The 10,295-nt window shown below is 38.3% G+C and overlaps 1 protein-coding gene across 2 annotated transcripts; it reads left to right on the top strand.

Moving 5' to 3' along the window:
• Positions 1-1,200: 1,200 nt before the first annotated feature.
• LOC110903133 (protein NLP7-like) lies at positions 1,201-4,143 on the top strand. Of its 2 annotated transcripts, XM_022149290.2 has the most exons (4): positions 1,211-1,511; positions 1,596-2,102; positions 2,391-2,438; positions 3,111-4,143. In XM_022149290.2, exons 2-4 carry the CDS (start codon positions 1,989-1,991, stop codon positions 4,089-4,091), a joined length of 1,143 nt encoding a protein of 380 aa, XP_022004982.1. In that variant the 5' UTR covers positions 1,211-1,511; positions 1,596-1,988; the 3' UTR covers positions 4,092-4,143. The 2 variants fall into 2 exon arrangements, with proteins under 2 accessions (XP_035845501.1, XP_022004982.1); XM_035989608.1 differs by lacking the exon at positions 2,391-2,438 and having other exon boundaries at positions 1,201-1,511.
• The last annotated feature ends 6,152 nt before the right edge of the window (positions 4,144-10,295 follow it).

Raw genomic sequence — 10,295 nt, forward strand, 5'->3', positions numbered from 1 at the left:
TCACTCTAAACAGCCATTGACCAACAATATGCAAAATCGTATCACCGCCCCTATGGTTTCCGGCATTTCAAGGCCTTAAAAAGTGGTGGTGGCTTTAGGTGATTCCGGGTAAAAGGGGGCCAGGTGTGGTGGTTTTGGCCGGTTGGAACCCTAGATCTGCTTAGGGTTCAAGCCAAGGCAAATTTGGTTGTGGGTGTTTTCGATTTTGCAGGTGGCGTACGATTTTGTAGATGGTTGTGGTAGGATTAACCGATTGAGGGTTTGTGACGGTAAGAAAAGGAGAAAGAGAGTGGTGGTGATGGAAGGTGTGGTTGTTTTGGCCGGCTGGAACTCTAGATCTGCTTAGGGTTCAAACTAGATTGCAGTGGCTAGGGTTAAGACAGGTTTGGTTGTCCGTGGTTACAATTTTGCAGGTGATGGTTGTATGATTTTGAAGGTGGCAATGGCAGGGTTGAGGGTTTGTAACGGTAAGAAAGGGAGAAAGAGAGTGGTAGTACTTGAAGGCTAGAACAGGCTGTACGGGAGAAGGGTGGAGGTTGGTGATGGCAGGTGGTGGTCACCGGATGGTGTGGTGGTGGCGACCGGAGATGGTGGTTATATTGGTAGAGAGAACTAGAGAGATAGAGAGGGGTTTTATATATTTAATTTAATATCAATAAATAAAAAAGATAAAACATATTTAAGGAACTTAAAAATCAGGGCCGGCCCCGAGAATTCGTGTACCTTGTTCGAACTCAAAAAAAATGCCCTTAGGCCTTAAAGAAATTGGGTATTAGGCAGTCTAAACCTAATGACAATGGGCTAATAACTAATCTAAACCATAAAAATAGTTTTGTAAGTGAGCCTATGTTGGTGTTTATATGGGTATACCCTATTAATTTATTTTTTTACATATAAATATAGCATTTTTCTTAAATAACGGGCCCTTCGATATATCAGGCTGGCCGGTGGTCCTTCCCGCCCACCTTCAGGGCCGGCCTTGTTAAAAATAATTAAGTACTTATATATAAAATTTCTGAAATACCCCTACCTCTAGTTGTATGATTTAACTGAGTTAAGGCCATTGAGCAAAATGGAAAAAACATAGTAAACTATTGAAGGAAAATGACTATTTTTAAAGGACCGAGGTAAAACCGTTAAAACGACCAAACCACATATAAGAAAACGAAAGTTTACTTTAAATGAAAATGACATAACCATCAAAGATGGACCGGGCCAAGAATCTCAAATACCGTTACATCTTCTTAAACTGTATGCAATTCCAGTGATCAAGAAATCAACACCTTATATAGTTAACGAAGCATAATTCTATTGATTTATAGTGTTGTGCTGATCTTAGATCCTTCTGTTCTTTAATTAGGCTGCCTGCTTGTTAATCGTTTAATATCAAGGGCAAACTTAAATTAGGGTTTACTCACCTTCTGAACACATGGGGCACGACCATGCAAACCACACGCTCGGAAACAGATTTGGTAGAGAGGCTTGTTGGTCAACGGTACCTGAAACTTCGGGTATTGTATATTGTTGTTTTCTTAACATAATAATATTTGTATTATAATTTAGTTATATCGATTCCGGTAATGTTAATGGAACAGATGATTTGCTGGAGGTTAACATGAAGATGTATTCTGCATTTGCGGGCGTGACATCCTTCCCCTTGAAGAGGATTATTTTCCAGTTTTGGCGACCGCAAATTGACCATGGAAGGCTGGTTCTTCAATGTTTACGTAACCCTTATGCTGTTTCTACTTATAATCGTGGTCTCGGTAAATACAGGTCATGTTGTACCAAGTACCGTTATAGTGTCGTTGAAGGAGATAGTTCTGACAACCCTCCTCCTTGGTTCATAAGCGGTGGTGGTCCAGTCGTCACTGCATTCCTGAACCATTTTCCAGAGGTGGTTCTGGACCTGAGGGTTCTCCAGGGTTCTGATCCGCTGGTTGATTGTGGTTTGGAATGTGATTTGATGTGTTGTGTTGTGTTGTGTGATGCTCCCGGTTTGTCATGGTGGTTCTTCTGACTGTGTTGGTGTTGTTGAGTGCTCTATGAAGCATCCTACTCTTCTTCTTCCAATGTTCAATGAGTTGAAATGTGAACTAGAGGTATGTATGCTTTGAAAAATCATTCTTTTTTCATCATCAAGTGGCTGGCTACATTTAACTTCTTGACAAAAGATCAAATACAAATAAAGTTAACGTACAAAACGTTCGAACTGAAGGAAAAAATAAAAAAAAAAGCGGTGGCATTTTCGTAATTATCAGTAACTATCAAAAGTACTCTACAAATGATCCTGTAGAGTATTTTTGTCTTTTTCATGCTATTCGTACGTTTAGTACGTTAACTTTATTTGTACAGGAACTTTCCCCTTAACTTCTTATATATGCATGCAGAGAAGGGGCCTAAGTATCTATCATATACAAGGAAGTTGGCCATACAAGGTAAATAAACCAACCACCTATGTTAATTCTAAATAGCAAGGTTGGAGAAGTTGCTAGTCGCTGCTAGTCAGCCGGTGACGTGGGGACTAGCTACTACTCGAGATTATTCAGATCGGGTTTTTTAAATATAATTTTCAGTTTTATATATACATATACACATTTTTATAGGTAAATATTTTAAGCAGACATGTTTTAACTCTTCCTCAACTCATTTTTTTAAGTATACAAGATTAATTGTTGGAATTCACATGGTTTGGTTGGGAACGGGCTAATTTACAGGTTTTGAACGGAATATACAAGTTTTTTGCCGGAATTTGGCAAGAATCGCCAATTTTTGGCTGGCCGACTAGGTCCGACTAGGCCCGAATAGAGCCGACTAGCGATTAATGGACTAATTAATGAAATTACTCAGTTACTGGCTGACGAGCGATTAATCGCCGAATAGAGACAACTAGCGATTAATGGACTGATTAACGAAATTACTCAGTTACTGGCTGACGAGCGATTAATTGCCGACTAGGCCCGAATAGATCCGACTAGCGATTAATGGACTGATTAACGAAATTACTCGGTTACATGCTGACGAGCGATTAATCGCCGATTAGTCGCGATTTTTACAACACTGCTAGATAGTATGTGTCTCTGTCTAAACACTTTATTTTCTTTAAATAGGAGGCTATACCAGGTGATTTGGAACCTGCCAAATTTGAGATTGAAAATGGGTTAAAGATAGCTTGTGAATCACATGATTTAACTCTTGCTCAAGTTTGGATCTCTTATGAGAGCGATCATCATGCATTGGACATGACGAAACGAATGTTTTTGGTGAAAATGAGTGGGTATTCAGTTGATTCAAATGACGATCCTTTGTCTTCCGTTAAGGATTTCTACGATAAGCTTGATGTGATTAATTTGAAAACGGGGGAGGGGCTCGCTCAGAAGACTCTTCAAACTCATCAACCACACTTGTGCAGAAACATCTATAAGCTGAGTGATAATAGCGGGGTATTGGCGCTACTCTCTGCCAGTACCAAATCCAAAAAATGTGCTTCTTTTGTGATATGCTTGAGGAGCACTCACACGAGAGAACTTGACTACGCGTTTGAGTTCTTTTGGCCCCAAAGTCGTCACCATTTGATCTTGTTGGACGCTTTGTTAGCGACACTAAGGAAGCATTTGCCAAGTTTCAAGTTTGCTTCTGGTGAACAACTTGGTGATGAATTATCTGTTGTAGATGTTGATGGTTATTCTTCAAGGCTTGTGAAGGTTCTCCTGGGAAACGAAAACGAATTATCAGAAGCATCAAATGAAACACGGACACCGGTAGGCGTGAAGAGAAAGTCCATTGCGGGTCAAAGTGACTTGAATCATCCGGAGGGTGAGGATGATGATCTTGCCATATTAGCATCTTATAGAAGCAAACCCTTATTATTCTACATCCCAAGCTCATCCACATTTGAATATGTTTTGGAGAAACTTAACAAGGAGTTCGAGTTGGATCCAACTCGGACCTACAGGGTCGAGTACAAAGCTTCCTCGGGCCAATGGTCTAGTCTAGTATGCTTAGAGAGTTGTCGGGGAATGGATCTCATTAGACTTCGTGTGTTCCCTGAGGGTAGACAAGTAGGCTGGCGGTGGAAAACTGATAGTTGATTTTCATTGTATTGGAAGTTTAAACTTAAAGTTCTCTATATTTATTTCATGCTTTTAAGAGGATGTATGTATCCTGCAAGATGCAGTTTTGCAAGTGCTTAGATGGTGGCAGAAGGTGTTAAGTTTCTTTGCTTTTCTTTTTTCTTAAGGACTAGTAACTAGGCACAAAGTGGTGTGAAAATATAAAGGGTTTGCTAAGGCAAAAGAAACCGTTTGGTCATATTATGGTGAATGCATTTCAGTATTCACAGTTATCTGTTATTACTTATGTTTGTGTAATGCGATAGGATTCCGATCATAGTGTCCCATTGGCCGCTGCTGAGAGCCTGGATACGTTTTGATGTCTAGAATTAATGGTTTGTTGCACTTCCAAATATTTAAGCATCCGCGTATTCTTTAACAATAGTAATATGTTGTTTCATATGCTTATTTCTGAATTCTAAAGACTCACATCAAAACACACATGATGAAATTTTGTAAATCATAGCTTCTTGGCAGTACAGTATATTCTACCACAATATTCTCTCATTTACACTGCATGACCTCGCGCTATTTTAACCTGTCCCATATGCATTGCAGATTGTACATTGTTTACATTACGTTTAAAGATCGTAAGGGAATTAGGTTTAAAAGTCAACAACAGTGGCTATTCGTTTTTTCCATTACGCGATTGTAAGATTCTTGTACATTTAATCTCGACCATTATTGCAAAATCAATGCTTCACATTCCTTCCTATTTTTTGCACCATTTTTCCTCTATATGATCCAGCCGCTATATATCTCTATACTAATAAACTAGGTTAGTTACTCATGTGATAAACGGCCTGAACTAATACATATTGTAGATATATGTTTTAAATAAAACTACATAGAACATTGAATAAATAAATACAAAATGGTAAATAGAATTAGTACTTACAAAACTAAATGTAAAAATAATTCATAACTCTCTAAATATCTATTTGTATATAACATTTGTTGTTTTAATTATCAATTGTCACCCTACCATCTCTATCTAATGCTAGTAGTTTAACTTCGACGTTGCTTTTAACTCTTGACAACACCACATACATGGTAATGATCTATTCCATTCCCTACTCAATTCCATTACCATGTCCATTCCATTAACCCATACCAAACATACACTTAATGTCCGGCGGTTTCGGTATTGGAACTACATTACCGTTGGTTTCAAGATGAAGGATTCACTTTCCACATATTCAGATTTTTAAAATCTCCCCTAACGTGTAAGCACTTGTACAAAATAAACCCTATGATTTATAAACTCTTTTTAATCCAATATATTTTGTTATTATTTATTAATCTATCTTTTTTTTTTCTTTCGATACACAAATACAATTAAACGATACTATTTATGTTGTCATTTAATTAATTCACCTAAATCGGACATAGCAAATTCAATATTTCTTTATATTAGGGTTTCCAAAATTCTGTATATTACAACTTCTGAACACACATTCGAATTCGAAGATGGGGGAGTACTGGCCAGAAATCTATCCTCAGAGAAAGGCTTTTTGTCGCCATGGTAGTCGTGGACCCGGTAAAAATAAATTGTTGTTTCCTTGTATTTGTATTCTGATTCTGATCATATAATAATAATAATAATAATAATCAAGCATAATTAAGGACGATTTGAATAATTGAACAGATCCGGTGAACAATAAGATACTGTCTGCGTTTCGAAACGTAAAATCATTTCCTTTAGAGAGGGTAATCATGCAGTTTTGGCGACTAGTGAAAACCTCTAGCGGCACTAGACTTTTATGTACTTTTAACCCTTATGCCTATTCGCGTTCAAACCATCGTCTCCGGAAATATAGGTCGTCTTGTTGCCAGTATTCCTATGCTCTTAGTGATCGGGTTGTAGTAGATGACGACGCTATGATCATATACGGTGCGCCACCATCCACTGCAATCCTGAGCCAGTTTCCAGAGGTGGTTCTGGATCTTAGGGCTCACCGGGGGACTCCATTGGTGGATCTTGCTTTGGAGTGTGAGCTAACTTGTTTTATGATGCTGCCTGCGTTTTCTTTTACTCACTGCGTTGGTGTCATTGAAGTTTCTGTAAGATATCCTTGCCATCTTCTACAAATTTACCAAGAGTTGCAACGTGAACTACTGGTAGGTGTGTTAGTTAGTTAGTTAAGTTGCCATGATTCTTACAATTATCGTTGATAAAAGGTTTTACATTACTTGTGTTTTGTTTGTCTGCAGAGGGAGGGTTTGAATATCGTTCCTCCACAACTACTTTTGCTGCCTTGCGAGGTAATTATTATTAAATAAATAATGTTTCTAACCGGATAGAATTACAGTATGACTGACTATGTATGATTTCTCATTTAAATACTTTTCTCTCTTTAAACAGGCTACTACCGGGGATTTCCGACTTGTCGAGAGAGAAATTGAAAAGGCATTACAAGCGGCTGTTGAATCACATGCTATAACTCTTGGTCAAGTTTGGGTCACTTTTGAGAATCTTCATCGTAAGAAGAGACGGGCGTTATTAGGCAGATTTAAATCTCTTTGTGTTGCTAGTCCCCATGGCGATGATCACATGTCTTTTCTTAAGCGTTTCTATCAACAACTTTTTGTTCTTTCTTTGAAAAAGGCGGAGCGCGGGCTAGTTGGGAGGACACTTGAAACTCGTCAGGCACACTTGTGCAGAAACATATTTAATTTTAGTGATAACAAGGGGGTCTTGGCGGTACTCTCTGCCGGTGCAAAATGTACTTCTTTTGCTATATGCTTGAAGAGCTCTCACATGGGAGAGCGTGACTACGTATTTGAGTTTTTTTGGCCCCTAAGTCCTAACCCCTTGCCCTTGATGGAGGCTTTGATACTGACACTAAGGGAGCATTTGCCAAGTTTCAGGTATGCTGCTTCTGGGGCACAACTTGGTGATGAATTACTTGTTGTCGATGTTGAGAATTCTTCTTCTGGGAGTGGGAGAAACCCAGCCAAGATTTTCCCAAAAACCGAAGTATCCGAAACACCTAAAGCATTAGAAGAAACAAGGCCATTGGTGGGAATGAAGAGAAAGTTCACTACAGATCAAAGTGAGTTGAATGAAGCATATCAATATCCCTTGACCAACGTCAACGATCCAAAAGGTGAGGATGACGAAGACGATGATCTAGTCATTCTAGCAGTTTATAAAGTTGATCACAGTTTATTCTTTCTCCCAAGCTCAACTACATTTGAAAGTTTAATGGAGAAAATTAACCTGGAGTTTGAGTTGAATCCATCTGGTACCTACAAGATCAAGTACCAAGTTCTTCCCGGAGAATGGTATAGTCTAACTGATGGCACATGCTTAAAGAGCTGCATTTCATCATATCGTACATCAAAGAACATTGATCACATTAAGTTATTGGTGCTACCAGTGGAGAAGTAATAGTTAATTTTCATATTATGGTATGGTATTAGTTGAAGAAAAAACTTATGTTTGATACACGATACACGAAACAATTACACACAGAAAGCAAACTTTGAGAGTTTTGGTAACATGCATTTAGGACCTTTGGAAAACTTACGTCGAAATTCATTAAAGGTCCTCACGTAGGAGCCGTGACTATTAACTCGGGCATACACCATTGTATTATGTCGTCTATGCTATTTTAATTACCCGGGCAGGTAACCTACGTGGAACGAAACGCTATTGCACAACTATACATGAAACTTAAACAGTTGACGTCGAAGTACATCGCACACGACTTTCGAGGCGAGGCCTTGGGGAAACACAATTGGGCACGACAACAACGATGCTGATCCCGTCAGCGAGAGAATTACTGATCGAAATGCGGCAATTTGCCACGTGATACTGCAAATGACACGAATCACGCTGAGATACATTAAAACAAGATTTCATAACAGCCGGTGCTTAGTCTAACGAGACTCACAAATATTGGCGCTGCACAAAAAGTCACATGTCTTTGCATTCCCCCATACTTCATTAATGGCGATTACACTATGTTCGATATTCTATGGTAATGCCACCTAACAACCGGCCATCACACGAAATTCCAGGCAAAGTCCTTAAATTTCTTTTATTGAAATTCTGACTTTTGCATATAGTGAGTAGATTTTCACACTTCTACTCCCCCTAATGGTCCTTGTATCACGAGGATTTCTTTCATGATAGCAAACACTCATTTGTTTCATTTCTTGTCAAATTCATACGTTACGCATGCCTTGTTTGTTGCACATGTGGTTAGTTTGATTCGTAAAGACCACCGGGGGTTCACTCTAAATTGTTGTTTTATCAACGTTCAGTATTGTCTCGCTATGTTCAAGTTTTGCATTGTGATTTGGATGACTGCATTATTGCAAAGTGTTGACTCCTTGATATCGAGTCAACGAACTCGTTGAAACTCCTTTTCTTTTCAAGCTACATGTGACAACCGGCAAATAACCGGTAATTCCGTACAATCTAATCAGTATTTTTATTACATAATCTCATGCATTTTATCGTAATTTAATTACGTAACTGAGTCGTACGATATATAATGGTGATAGGATAAGTTAAACATACTATAACATATATTGGTTTTCGTCACGTCACGAAACAAAACAAACTATGTTCTAAAAGTGTTGGTAGAAAGTGTTGGGTGCACTATTCACGGTTACACTATTCATGCCAGCAAAGTTGTTGAAACGAAACAAAATTATGAGAAACGACATACGAAAGACATATCTAAGTCCATATAAACAAAAAAAAACTAATTTGGGAACATCACTTGCAATAATACATAACTTTCAGGTTATAACGCTCGAATCGCAAAATTGTCCGTTTCGGCTATAAAAGTAACAATTTTAATTCGTCCGCAATATTAATTTAGCATTTCTAGGACTCCAGAATTATAACAGAATAATGACAAGCACCTAAAAACATTATGAGGATATCAAAAATACATAAAAGACACCGCTTCCGGTATTACGACAAACAGTGCACAACTTGACCGGAAAGCGTCCGATTGCCGAACCGACGAAGATTTCACCACCCGATAGCCTCATACAATAATCTAGCGAGCTAGTTAAGCTTTATTCGGGATCCGTAACCCCTTCAAACATCTCATGGCTGCGGAAATATGACTTGCAGAAATATTTGTCGATAGAATATAAAAATGTCGTTATTGAACCGACAAACAACTAAACGGAAGCCGTTTATGTTATCAAAATACAACTTATACTAGTTTAGTGAACTAGTTAATTCCAATTAACATCTTAAACCCCTAATTACCCCCTTAATGATGCAAGACAACCCCTAAACAACATATTTAATTTAATCCCCTAAATATCTAATTAATTAAGACTTTTTTATAAAAAAAAAATTACATTTTGCCCCCCCCCCCCCCCCGCGCCATTTACGGTCAACAAGTGGACCCCACCCACTTGATCTTGGTTGAAAAATTGTTGATCTAAAGTATGGTAGCAAGATATAAGTGATGGCATTAATATTGCAATAATATAACCTAACATCACCACCATATCTTCAACATTTTCACATCAAAAAAAAAAAAAAATCACCAACACACTGTTACACCCCAACCGATGGCGGAAACATCGGGGCGCGGCACTGAGCGAAACAGATTGTCCAGGAGAATCCATAACAACTATTGTTATAATATATTAAAGGTTCATGTCCCATACGGCAAACATATAAAATAAAAACAGTTATTACATACATTGTTCTCAAAGACAAATTATCCATTCCGACAACTCAGATCTCATTAAATTGTTTGTTTCTAAGACTCCATCCTAACTTGATTCCCACATAGCAGCAAAACATCCTAAGCATTCAAACACATGTCATATACGTTAAAAGAAAGTCAATACACATAGTGTAAAGGTGAGCATACAAGTTTAATAGATATAGTAGAGTTCGAAATCGTTTACGCATAACCAGCACGAAACATGTATAAAGTGAAGGCAAGTAGGTTATCGACAGAGAAATATGCACAGACATGACTGCGAGTTGTAGAATGCGCAACACATATCCCCACTGGGACTCGTGAAGTAAAGCCCTTCACAACCCCTATCCACGACAGGTGCTGAGTCCAAACTATAAAACTATCGTTGCTAAGGTGTCAGGCAACAATCATTGTGTTAACATAACATACAAGTATTCATCGAATAACACGTAGCATGCAATAACGGTTAGTGTATAAATAGTGTTTGCGTTGT

The sequence above is a fragment of the Helianthus annuus genome, chromosome 4 (assembly GCF_002127325.2).
Source record: "Helianthus annuus cultivar XRQ/B chromosome 4, HanXRQr2.0-SUNRISE, whole genome shotgun sequence".
Taxonomy (NCBI): Eukaryota; Viridiplantae; Streptophyta; class Magnoliopsida; order Asterales; family Asteraceae; genus Helianthus; species Helianthus annuus.